Below are 13,732 nucleotides of genomic sequence, written 5' to 3' on the forward strand. Positions count from 1 at the left end.
TAGAAGTGTTCATATTCATACCCTAACAGCTTTAAGGAAATACAGTAAACATGTTGACTTTCTGCTCTTTCAGTATACTGTCCAGTACAGAGTATTCTTCAGAAAGACTCAATGTACATTCCTATTTATCCTTGCCTATCCAAAAAAAAATGGTTCTGAACTGATTCCCAATCCAGCTTTACTTTGACAGAGGGGGATAGAGGACTGAAACATACAGCACCAAAAGTACAATACAAACAAAAGCAAAGAATTTTACCTTAGTAAATACTCTGCATATACTACAGGCTCTGGCAAAATCTGCTCCAAAACTTCTTCACCTTCATCTCCTTTCGATTTCACATATTCACAAAGGACACGCCAATACAAAGCGTTTTCAGGAGTTAATGTTTCCAATGGAATCAGTTTCCTTAATTTAAAAGGGAGAGAATAAGACAAAACATAAGCTTAATATCCAGGCAAAAGTTTGAACTGAGTAGGGGCACCCAGGTAGCTCAAGTCAGTTAAGCGTCCATCTCTTGATTTTGGCTCAGGTCATGACCTCACAGTTCATGAGATCAACCCCCACATTGGGCTCTGCACTGACAGCAAGGAGCCTGCTTTGGATTCTCTCTCCCTTTCTCACTGCCCATCTCCCATTCATACATGCTCTCTCTTGCTCTTTCAAAATAAATAAACTTAAAAAAGAATTTTGAACTGAGTATAAAAAATGGGAAAAGCAGACTTGATTTATAACCAGCATCCTTTCATTGCAAAGTCATTAACTTATTCACACATACACAAATAAAAACATTCAAAGCAAAAGAAAAAAAAAAGAATCAAACATACAATAGGGATGCATGTTGTTGGACTTTCCATGGTAAGCTAATGCAAAAACCAAAGTAACAAAATGAGAAAAAAAAATGCAGCTAAAGTTGTCTATGCAGATAAAGTAATGAGCTCTTATACAAAAAGAATAAAAAAGACATCCACCACAGTAAAGAAAACACAAGTGGGGTAGATAAAAAGTACTGATACAATCTGAAGTAATCAGAAAAGGGGACTAATTTTAATTGCAAAAGTTCATCATTATCACATTTCAAATAATGAGTATATACCTGCCATCGTTATTTTTACAGATTTCTGCCAGCTCATTAAGAGGAGTCACTGAAAATAAGGCATTCAGAACAGAGACTGCCACTTCAGAAGAATTTTCCACATCTAACCGATGAAGCAACTCTAATATATTTCCTTCAGTGAAACGTAACCAGCCTTGGAGAAGATGCTTCTGCATTGCTTGTTTTACAGCATCTGTTAAGTCATTTGAAATATAAGTGAACAGAGGCTCCCTCTAGCTTCCATTTCCTATATTTTGTCTGTATTAATCACCTTTTATCATGAGATCAGTGTTGACACAAAATCAGTATTTATAATAAAAATAGAGACTAAGAGGAAGAACAAGGAAAAATACTGGAGAAGAAAATAAAAGTACAATAATATTGCAAAAGTCACTATGCTGTCCACTTCCAAGTAATAACGGAAAAGTTCAAATCAAATACCCAACTACTATCACAGCCTATAAAAATATCTGCATTCCTTCTCCCCTGGATTCACTGGACTTCAAGTGTTAGTCCTGACATTATGATACCTATTATTTCACCCATTGCCTGACTTCATCTGTTACACGCTTGCTATTTGCAATAGTGAATCACATAAGCATATATCACTGAACAAAATTTATTCTTAGTTTTTAAGTCATCCTCTTAGTCATTAGTCTTCTGACAATGTTTTGAAACTCAAGTTTTCTTGCTACAGCAAAATTAAGCCATCTGAGCCTTCTCATGGGGACTAGAAATTTAACATATATCATTCCTCATCATTCCCATAAGCAGATTCTCTAGTTTTAACAAAGACAAAAAGAATTTTAAAAAGGTAGGAAAATTATACTAGTCTGATAATTCCTAAATTCTGTTTCTACAGCACAGGACACCTTCCTATCAAGATATACACAAAGGGGATAGATGGCACATTTTTAGAATATAGAGAGTTCAAAAAGATATCCTGCACTACATCTGATATAAATTAGCTATACATCCTTAAGATATAGTTTCTTCATCTTTACAGATGTGTTTTACAACACAGGAAAATTAAAACAAATTCTGCTCCTTTAATTACCACGACCTTGAACCTTATGAAATGTTTTCTACATGACATACCAAGCTAAATTTTGACAGACTGAGGCAATGGTAGGCTTACTTCACATAATTAAGGAAACATGTTTTCTAAACCTTGTAAGTCTACTAAACCAAAATCTTCTAAAGTTATGTATTTAAAGAAGTCGATCTTACCTGATCTGTCATTAAGACCTTGTTGAAGAAGCATGACTCTCTGAGCAATGGACATAGCTCTCATATGAACCTTTTCAGCTAAAACCTTAAAAAGATAAGGTGGTCATTAAACTCAACATAGTCTATATATTTTGTAACTAGTAATATCTCCTTCATCTAAGAAAATAACCCATAATTTCTAAAACAAATTAATATCTGGAACACATTTAATGCAATAAGATTTTACCTAAATTACCTATAGTCTCTATCCATAAATATCTCACTGAAGAAATCATTATATGCCAAATATTCTTCAAAAGCATTTTAAGAATATACCTACGCAAGTTATTAGATTGACTTACTTGATAAGCCAGCTTTCTCACAGCCTCCTTCACATCCTTGGTGCGCCCTACAATTTTTGGTAAAGTTTTTGCTGATGGTGCAATACATGATAACACTGCCCGCCTAACTTCTGGATTTGAATCATTTTCAATCAAAGTAGCATATGCTAAAAAAAGAGCAATACATTTTAGTACATTAAAGAAATATTTAACAAGTCATAAGATAGCCCACATTTTGATATTTAACAATATCCTTAAAATGATATTCACTTTTTTTAGTCTTACACATTTAATTTTACCTGAAGATTTTTTTCTGCCAACTTGCCTAAAAAAAAAAAAAAAAAAAAAAAAAAAAAAAAAAAAAAAAAAAAACCAGAATAAGAGAAGCACCTGGGTGGTTCAGTCAACTGAGCATCTGACTCTTGATTTTGGCTCAGGTCACGATCTCACAGCTGGTTAGTTGGAGCCACACACTGCACTGGCAGGGCAGAGCCTGCTTGGGATTCTCTCTCCTGTTTCTCTGACCCTCCCTCTCTCTCCAAATAAACTTTTAAAAAGAATAGAATAAGAAATTTGTCAAAGGACTAGGCACATAGGCTAAAACTGAAAACAAAGAGCCCTAAAGATCATGGAAAAATTTATCATTAAGATTATGTCTTCGCCACTCTTCAAGATTTAGAAGAAAGTCTAGTATTGCAGGCAGTTTATTTTAAACTAATAATGCTTTTTAAAGGGCTAATTATTTTGATTTTTAATGAGTCCTAAAGAAGTTACTTCTGATTTTGCTCACTGAAACAAAATCCATTTCCTGTATTTAAGTATTTATTCACCTCTACTTCTCAAATTTTCCCCATCTTTATTATTAAGTACATGTTGGCTACTAAACATATATTTTATACAATACTATGTGTACCATTTAACACCAAAAATATTAACTATCATTAGTTATCAAAATTGATTATAAAGCTAGTAAGAGGGACAAAGACAAAAGTGAAAAAGGTCCCATAATGTAGCCAGACCTATATAGAAAAGTGGAATATGACTATCTTTATGAGCCCAGAAGTAGGGAATAATTTCTTAAATGTAAGAAAATGCAAATCAAAAGAAAAAAAAGTGCAAATCATAATAAAGGCAGAGACCGAGTAATGTTGACATTAGGAATTTCTGTCCAACAAGACGTCCCAACGAGAGTGAAACAAAGAGCCATCTAAAGTTGAAAGAGATCAACAATTCATATAAGCCAAAAATTTCTTTCCAAAATATATAAAGAATTCCAGTAAATCAATAAGACAAACCAACAGGAAAAAATGAGAACACATTGACATTATATAGAAGAAATGTAACTGTTAAATAAATGAAAAGATGCATAAAAAGGATATATATCATACACACAACTGGATTAAAAAAAATTATTAAATCTGACAATATCAAACACTGGAGAGAATATGGATCAACGAATGCTTTTATTCACTGTTACTGGGAATATTAATTGGTAAACTATTTTGTAGAACAACTGTACCTTATCTGATAAAGTTGAATGCACACATATCCCAACAAGTCCACACTAGGTATATACCCTAGAAACTCTTAAAAAAAAAATTTTTTTAACGTTTATTTATTTTTGAGACAGAGAGAGACAGAGCATGAACGGGGGAGGGTCAGATAGAGGGAGACACAGAATCTGAAACAGGCTCCAGGCTCTGAGCTGTCAGCACAGAGCCCGACGCGGGGCTCGAACTCACGGACCACGAGATCATGACCTGAGCCGAAGTCAGCCGCTTAACCGACTGAGCCACCCAGGCGCCCCCCCTAGAAACTCTTTAACCTGTGTACCAGAAGCCAGGTATAAGGAAGTTCATAGCAACAACATTACTTTTTCAGAGCAAAATAACTGGAAACTAGAAGGTCTATCAATATTAGAAATAATAAACCGTGTTACATTTATACAACACAATGCTATAAAACAGTAAATAAGGGGCACCTGGGTGGCTCAGTCAGTTAAGCATCTGACTTCGGGTCATGATCTCACGGTTCAGTTTGTTAGTTCGAACCCCACATCGGGGTTTCTGTTGTCAGCACAAAGCTCACTTGGGATCTTCTGTCTCTCTCTCACTCTCTGCTCCTTCCCCGTTCCCACTATCTCTCTCTCAAAAATAAACATTTTAAAAAATTTAAAAAAACAAAACAGTAAATAAATATTATCAACACGGATGAATGTTACAATTATAAATAATTGTTGAAAGCAGAAAAATATGATTCACATAGCATACAAAATGATAGGCAAAACTTTTTAGAGATACACACAAATGGCTGTTTAAACACAAAGGCAAAAGAATAATTAACACAAAATTCAGGGTAATCATGAACTGTGAGGGCAAGTGATGTAATTGGGGTGGGATGTAAAACAGGCTTCAAAGGTACTGATGATTCTATTTTATTTTAACGTTTATTTATTTTTGAGAGAGAGAGAGAGAGAATGCGACCAGGGGAGGGGCACAGAGACACAGAATCCAAAATAGGCTCCAGGCTCTGAGCTGTCAGTACAGAGCCCAACACGGAGTTCCAACTCATGAACCATGACATCGTGACCTGAGCCAAAGTCAGACACTTAACCGACTGAGCCACCCAGGTGCCTTGAGGCTCTATTTTTTTAAGCTGGGTGGTAGCTACTTGGGTATTTTTAAAAGTCATATATTTATACATATACATATAAAACCTATACTTTTCCATAGAGAGAAAGAGAGAGCCAGGGAGAGAATATATTCAAAAACAAAACAAAAAACAAAAAACCCTCTCTAATGAGAATTTAACAAAGTCAAGGAAACTGAAAAGGAATTTAGGAGGCTACACATACCTTTAACCACTGGACACTCATCATCTTTGGGATCCTGAAGTCGTGAAAGAGCCAGAACTGCCTGTATCCTCACATTTGGAATTTTATCTTTCAATCTAATAAGCATGGCTTCATTAATTTTATCAAACAAATCATCATCAATCTGGGCATTTTCTGGCATACTTCCCAAGAGCTTGTTTATGAGCTGGCATGCTCTAAATCTAACTGCATTGCTGTTTGCTTCATGAGACTGAAACGGAAACAAATCAAAATTTATTTACAATCACATAGCATTTGAATTCCATAGGTTTAGAATACAAAAAGTTACCAAATCCATTACCTGCAGAGAAACAAGATTACCTTGATCCCTATGTATACTAAACATACATGACATCAAGTCCCACAATATACACAGCTCAAAGTAAGTATAAGCTCAACTACAAGAGCATACTTCTGTTGTAGGAATTCTTACTTCCAAAATAGCTCATTTAAAACAAATGACGTGAGAACTGGCTCACAGAGGCCATTAAAAATTTAATGCTGGAATTACTTTAAGTCCACTTTTTAATCCTAATGACAGTTCTCATATTTCCTACAAAAGGCAGACTCATTCAGACATTTTCTCAGTTACGAAATATTTCACTCTCTAACACATACAAACGTCCATGGATGGCCCTTTTAATATTGCAAAATTTTCCACAATGCTTCCCCAAAGTTCTAGTTTTCATACCTTTAAAAGAAAGGTAAACAAATAATTTAAAATGCCATGATCTTCCTCTTCCTCATCGTCTTCCGTATCTGATTGGTGAAATGAAGTAACAAACTTTGCTGCAAATTCTATTACTCTCTCCACGGCTGGCTCACGTTTATAGACCACCATAGCATACTTAAGATAATGAACAAACTCCTCATGAAAAATGGTCTTATCATCCATCTGAAAGGCAAAAAGAAACCCTTCACAAACTGCATTGCTATAATCCCTTTTTCCCAAGAGTACCCTAAGACTGCTGAAAGCACTACTCATAATTACTCACACTAAAATCATTATTTAGTAAACTCTCAGGTGAGTTTCCAAACTGTTGAAGGAAAAATATTTGCACAAATTTCTCTCCAGAGCAATTTACTTCTCCAAGGAAGAAAACAAACATGAATTTTGACAGTGAAAGGATTCCTTTCATTTTTTTTTTTTTAAATACCCTTGGGGGTGCCTGGGTGGCTCAGTCGGTTGAGTGACCGACTTCAACTCAGGTCATGATCTCGCGGTCTGTGAGTTCGAGACCCGCGTCGGGCTCTGTGCTGACAGCTCAGAGCCTGGAGCCTGCTTCTGATTCTACCTCTCCCTCTCTCTCTCTGCCCCTCCCCCGCTCATGCTCTGTCTCTGTCTCAGAAATAAATAAACTTAAAAAATGTTTTTAATTAATTAAAAAAAAAATACCCTTGAATCCTCAATATGCCTTGGTGCCAGTTTAGTTTAAAAAAAAAAAAAAAAAGAGCTTCTTCCTGAAACAACCCAAAATCAACAGTGGCTTTCTTATTTTACCACAGTTAGCCTTCCTTTTCCACGGCAATTTCCTTTTAATATAACTTTCACATCCTATCTCACTCATATCCTTAAGCCCGATTATACTGACAATTTTTCTTGGACCTCAAGATAATTTCTTTTCCCAAAATTCACTGTCCTATTCTCAGGGCACCACCTAAAACAGTATTTACATAAATAGGAAGAGCCAGGTACTAAGGGTTCATTTGTTATTTGGTGATTCAACTCAATTTAACTGTGATTAATTTGACCGACGGTCGGCCTTCCCGAGGTGGGCGGTGACCTGAGGGACAACCACCCACGAACCACGTTCGGGATCTACTAAGCGGCCCAGCACTTGGCGCCGGGCCGCTTCGGTGATCGTAAACGTCGCTCTCCAAATTCACAAAGAATTAGCGGTCCGCGCCGGAGGCCGCAGGGAAGAGGGGCTGCGCGGACGACCTCGGGGAGGTCTCCAGACCTTTCCGAACTGGGTGCGGAAGGTTAAGAAGATTGGAATCCGGGGGGCCACCCACAGAAGACCCCTTTGGGAGGCTGGTCCCGGGAGCGCAGGGGGACGGCGGCCGAGGCTGGGGCCGCGCTTACCGTGCAGTAGGTGCGGCTCAGCGCCACCACGAGCTTCGCCTGGTTCTGGTGCGGCTGCTGCGCCAACTGAAAGGCCTCCTTAACCGACAGCAGCTTCTTCTCCGCCCCCATGGCGCCGTGACTTGGCTGGGACGAGCCTCGTCCGCGCAGGGGTACAGCGGGCCCCACCGACCGCAGGACAAAACTCCAAGGTTGCCTCAGGCTCGGGTCAGCCGGCAGCTAAGCACCCAGGGTGGGGTTACCGCCAGAGCGTTCAAAAAACTCCCGCGGGAGAAGCAAATACCGCGAGACTGTCGCGAGAGCGGGAAGAGATGGCTCCACCTTCCTCAATTACGGCAGTTTGGACGCATGCGCTTAGAATCGTTGCAGCGGGTCTTCGAGAGGGAAGTGGCGTTTGTAAGAGGAGGGGGCGTTGGCCCGCCCGGAAGTGAAATCGGCCGCTCGCCGAACCGAGATGCGACTGTCGGGGCAGAGCTGGTGGTGCTAGGCCTAGCCGGGTCGTGCAGCTGGGCGTGGGGCGAGAAAGAAGAAAGGATCCTCCATGGGTGAGAACAGGGAATCTGCTGAGGGGAAGATTTCCTTCTCCGGCTAAAGGGGAGCAGGGGATCCCAGGTGTAAGGGTTCTTTTGGAGATCTGTCGAGAAGGGCGTGCTGGAAGTTGAGCTGCGGCCGGGTTTCCATTGAGAAAGCAGACGTTCTTGTTCCGCAGAGGGGGCGTTACGTGGTGCCCTGATGGAAGCGGGCCTCGGTCATTTTAACCCTTAGGTAGCTGGCGGAGGGTCTGCAAGAAGTACGCAGTTTGGGAAGAGCTGCGGAGAGAGGCACGATTTAATTTGGATCCAGCTTATTCCAGCTTTCGAGGCCTGGTTTACAAAGATGCCTAACAGCGATGTATTCAACCAAGAACACAGGGGATGGTGTTTAGGGTAGTGGTAACGATAAATTTGCAGTGCCTTCGAGCAGGAATTGACTCTTTAAACTAAAAAAAAAGAGGTGGGGGGGGCGCCTGGATGCCTCAGTCGGTTAAGCGTCTGACTTCAGCTCAGGTCATGATCTTCACAGTCTGTGGGATCGAGCTCCCCTCCCCCCCATCGGTCTCTGTGCCGACAGCTCAGAGCCTGGAGCCTGCTTCAAATTGTGTGTGTGTCTCTCTCTCTGCCCTTATCTCTCTCTCTCTCTCTCTCTCTCTCTCTCTCAAAAATAAACATTGAAAAAATTAATGGAAAAAAAAGAGGGGGATTATATCAGACAAAAACAAACATCTCAGTACATACAGCCAGCTAAGATAAAAAAGATTACAAAGTCACCTGTATACCTTTTTCCTATTGAATTACATTCTCTCTACAGCATTAACGGCTTTTCTGAACTTTATATATTAAAGACATATGAATAAGTCTCTGAATAAATATACTGTATTATTTTTATGTTCTAACATTATATAATCATTTGCCAAAAAAAAAAAAAATCCTTTGCACCTTGCTTTTTTTTTCAGTTAGTATTGTTTTTGAGGTTTATTCATATGAATACTTTCATAATGATAACTTATACCTTATGGACCCTTATGTGCCAGACACTGTTCTAAGCACTTTACTAAGTTCAATCCTCACAAACAACCCCTATAAGGTAACTTCTAGCTCCTTTTAAGGTAAGGAAACCAAGGCACAGACAGGTTGCTGCAGTATTCTTTTGTATGAATATGTGATAATTTCTTCATCCATTCTCTTTATATTATACATACAACACTATAGGTATTCAAATGCCAGTTAAAGTAATGAATATGGTAGTATTGGGTTGCCTATAATTTCAAAATTATCAAGAGGTCTATTATTGAAAAGGCAAGAAGGATGAGTGTTTTAGGTTAATCAGCTAGAGCAAAAGCAGAGGCCCATGAATTCATGGACACACTGCTAACATAATCTATAGCTAAAAGTATAGAATGCCTGGAAAGCTGTGGAGAGAGAAACCCAGAAAGGGCATTAATTTTTTAGCCAGGTATAACCAAAATATCATTTCAACATGTAATCAACAGATTATTAATGGAATGATTTACATTCTCTTATTTCCCTACTAAGTCTTTGAAATTCGGTATTATTTTACATTAGCCACAGGAGTGCTCTGTAGACACATGGGGCCAGTGACTACAGTATTGGACCGTGTGGAACTATGCTCTTATTTGAGAACCACTGCATATACCATTTGTTTTTCATGTAAAATTGGTAAACTAAAAATTATAACAAGTATTTGGAGACATTTTTCTATTTTGTAGCCTTTAATTGCTCAATTTTCTTTATACTTTGGATGCTTGCTACCTTTATTACTCTAACTGTGAGGTTTCTAACACTATTATTTCCTCTACTGTATTTTACTTGGTAATCGACAAATGAGGGATGAATTCCTATCATGTTGTTGGATACTGAAAGATGAGGCATCTGGCCGCCAGAGGTCAGCCTAACTGTTTTGATTAGCCTTTTTTTTTTTTTTTTTTTTTTTCAGGATTAACATGTAACATGTTTTTGTTTAGTATTTTTAGAACATTATATCAGAAAAAGAGAAAAAGACACATTATGAAGTGAAGAAGCATCCTTTGTAATGGAAGAAAATATTTGCAAACTATATATCCCGTGAGGTTAAAATCCAACATATATAAGAAACGCCAACAACTCAATAGCAAAAAAACAAATAACCCAATTAAATGAGCAAAGGACCTGAATAGACATTTTCCACAGAAGACATACAGCCAACAGGTATATGAAGAGATGCTCAACATCATTGATGGTCAGAGAAATGCAAATCAAAACCTCAATGAGATACCACCTCACAGCTGTTAGAATGACTATTATCAAAAAATCAAAAGATAACAAGTGTTAGTTAGGATATAGAGAAAAGAGAACCCTTATACATGTTGGTGGGAATGTAAATTGATATGGCCATTATAGAAAACAGTCAAGATTCCTCAAAGAATTAAAACTAGAAATAACCTTGTGATCCAGCAATCCTGCTTCCTAGTATATATCTAAAGGAAATGAAGTCACTATCTCAAAGATATATCTGCAGTACTGTGTTTATTTCAGTGTTAGTCACAGTAGCCAAGATAGGGAAACAACGTTAGTGTCCATAATGGATTAATGGATGAAGATGTACTTTACATATAATGGAATACTCTTCAGTCTTAAAAAGGAAGGAAGTCCTGGGGCACCTGGGTGGCTCAGTCGGTTGAGTGTTTGGCTTTGGCTCAGGTCATGACCTCTCAGTCTGTGAGTTCGAGCCCCGCATCAGGCTCTGTGCTGACAGCTCAGAGCCTGAAGCCTGCTTCAGACTCTGTGTCTCCCTCTCTGTCTGCTTCTCTCCTCCTCACACTGTCTCTCTCTCAAAATAATAAATACATTTTTTAAAAAAAGAAAGGAAATCCTGCAGTTTGCTATACCATGGGTCAGCCTGGAGGATATTCTAAGTGAAATAAGCCAGACACAGAAAGGCAAATACTGTATAATCCTACTTATATGTGGAATCTAAAAAAGTTGAACTCATAGTAACAGAGTAGAATGGAAGTTACCGGTGGCTTGTGGGGTGGAGGAGATTGGGGGATGTTGGACAGAATACAAAACCTTGAGTTACAAATTTTGGAGACCTAATTATAGTATAGCGACTGTTGTTAATGTATGTATACTTGAAATTTGCTGAGAGTAGATCTCAAGTGTAGATCTCAAGTGTTCTTTCAGCACACAAGAGAATGGTAACTGGGCTACAGATGTTAATTAGCTTGTTTGTGGTAATCATTTCACGGTATATACATATATCAAAACATCACATTGTACATGGTAAATATATACAACTTGTCAATCATACCTCAATAAAGCTGGTAAAAAAAGATGCTGTGTTAAACATCATAGTATCACTGCCTTAAAGCTTACTGTTTCTTGACTGTGGGAAAAATGAACAAGTAATAGCAACTATGGGAATTTCTTCCTATCCTTGGTAAACTTAGTTCAGTTGAAGAGGAAATAACAAAACTAAAGACTTTGTAAGGTAAGGCTATTTAGTTCTGAAATCATGGTAAAAATCATTCTTTAAAGGCAAATTATACATGAGAGCATACAGAATAGGTTAATTCAGTTTTGATGCTGGAAAATTATGCACATGGAATGTAAAGGAGTAACAGTGGTAGATTCACTCTAGAATTTATATATGCCCCCAAAGAGACTTTCTTATTTCTGCTAAAAAAAGTGGAGTGGGCCATTTACAGAATGCTTTGAGTAACACAATAAATGATGTATAGCCAATTAATAATCTTGCAGATGGAATCTAGTTGAAATGAAAATAGTAAAAATGTAGGAAGACAGGAGAATTAAAAGCCAACAGCTTCTGTCTCAATTAATAAACTAAAGACTTAGAGTATGTTTTGAGTTTTCTTTTGCTTTTCACATTGAATTGGGTAATAATATAAACTTAAAAGTATTTGCATTCATTTTTCTTCTTAAAGTTGAAGTTATAAGCAGTTCCTTTATATTGCTTTAGTAGCATCATCTGTTGATCCTGCTTTAAAAAAAAAAAAAAAAAATTGTTTGGTTTGACTTTGTGCAACATACTACCAAATCACCCGAATATAATTTGGGAATTTTTGTCTCCCTAGAATAAATACAGAACATGCTTGTATAGTTACTTATAGCAGACCTTTGTCATTCTCTCATTTTCTTTCAAAAAACTTACTAAGCTATATGTGTCAGACATTTTGTGCAACAGAGTTAAATAAGAATATGCAGAAGCCAGAGAAATGTCCTTTAGAGGAATACTATTGACATGAAGCAATACCCTCTGACCTTACTAGCACAACTCAATGTGTTTTTGAAAGTAGAGATGTTTACTAACTCATTTTGGAAATCACTCCTATAGAATGGGCATAAGTGGGATATTAATATTTTGCTTTCCACTTTTTTCATTTAGAGTTAATGCCTTTAGTATATTCATGTGGCTATGTATACTTCTAGTGTCCTTTCACCACATTTTGCTTATCCACTCCCAATGATGGAAACCTAGAAGCTTCCGAATATATGTTGGTCTTACAGAGAATATCTTTACTATATATACATAAGAGTAGAATTGCTGGATCATGAGATGTGCAAATAGTTTGCCTAATACTGCTGCCAAATTTCTCAAGAAAAATTACCCCAGACCATAATATCACCAGCAGTACTGGTTCCTACAGGGGCTATTCCTTTAGTTTCCTCACTAACAGTTGGCATTGTCTCCAGCTTCTAATTTTTACCAAATAGAGTAAAGTGATAACTCTTTATTCAACATATGGCTAATGGCCTGTTGATTTTCTCTTCTGTAAATTGAATATTTTTGTTTTAGCCATTTCTTTATGGAGGTTGCTACCTTTTTGTTGTGGATTTGTAGTTCACTTAGTTCTTGATATCTTCAGTTCAATCCAGAAATAATTTTGATGTGATACTGAATTCATCATTTTTTGCTCTTGTGCTTTATGTTTTTTTATTTAAAAGTCTCCCTGTCCCCAAGTCACAATACTTTATATTCAGGTATTATATTCTATTAACTATATAGTTTTAGCATTCTCATTTTGGCCTTTCATCCAACATGAGTCCTCCTTTGTATGTGGCATTATGTAGGTATACATTTGATTTTTCTTCATGTAATGGGCCAGCTTTACCAATATTGTGTACTAAATGTATCATTCCCCATTGATTTATATGCTAACTTTATTTTGCACTGCATTCTAAAACTTTATATGGCTGTGTTTCTCAATTTTGTTCTGTTACGTTGGACTGTTTGTCCAGTACACTAACTCCACCCTATTTTAAACTCTGTAACTTTCATAGTATGTGTTAATATCTTGTAGGCCAAGAGCCCCTCTACTCTTCTGTTTAAATAGTTGGTTTGGCAAGATGTGGAATTTTACTCTTTCCGTATTAGGATTGTATAAATCAATTTGGAAAAAGTTTTTATAATATTCATCTGTTCCATCCAAGATTTTTAAATCCTCTTCTGTCCTTTATTAGAATTCTACATTCTTCATAGAGGTCTTATATATATCATTAAGTAGTTCCTAGATCCTTGATAGGTTTGGTGTTGTTGGGTTTTTTTCTCATTATGAAAGATAGATATCTTTAAC

The 13,732-nt window shown here is 37.4% G+C and overlaps 1 protein-coding gene across 3 annotated transcripts in view; it reads right to left on the minus strand.

Annotated features, from left to right (window-relative positions):
• NCAPG (non-SMC condensin I complex subunit G) overlaps nucleotides 1–7,911 on the minus strand; it is a 45,857-nt gene extending 37,946 nt beyond the window's left edge. The window contains exons 1-7 of one of the 3 annotated variants that reach the window (XM_019453624.2): nucleotides 7,603–7,911; nucleotides 6,208–6,411; nucleotides 5,499–5,727; nucleotides 2,666–2,811; nucleotides 2,325–2,409; nucleotides 1,095–1,287; nucleotides 257–406 (exon numbers count right to left, since the gene is read on the minus strand). In XM_019453624.2, coding sequence (XP_019309169.2) covers nucleotides 257–406; nucleotides 1,095–1,287; nucleotides 2,325–2,409; nucleotides 2,666–2,811; nucleotides 5,499–5,727; nucleotides 6,208–6,411; nucleotides 7,603–7,713 — 1,118 coding nt within the window. In that variant the 5' untranslated portion in view covers nucleotides 7,714–7,911. The remainder of the gene's footprint in view (nucleotides 1–256; nucleotides 407–1,094; nucleotides 1,288–2,324; nucleotides 2,410–2,665; nucleotides 2,812–5,498; nucleotides 5,728–6,207; nucleotides 6,412–7,602) is intronic. The other 2 variants (XM_019453623.2, XM_019453625.2) reach the window with 2 other exon arrangements.
• Nucleotides 7,912–13,732: the final 5,821 nt, after the last annotated feature.

This window comes from Panthera pardus, unplaced genomic scaffold, assembly GCF_024362965.1.
Source record: "Panthera pardus isolate Hobbes unplaced genomic scaffold, ASM2436296v1 HiC_scaffold_13, whole genome shotgun sequence".
Classification (NCBI taxonomy): Eukaryota; Metazoa; Chordata; class Mammalia; order Carnivora; family Felidae; genus Panthera; species Panthera pardus.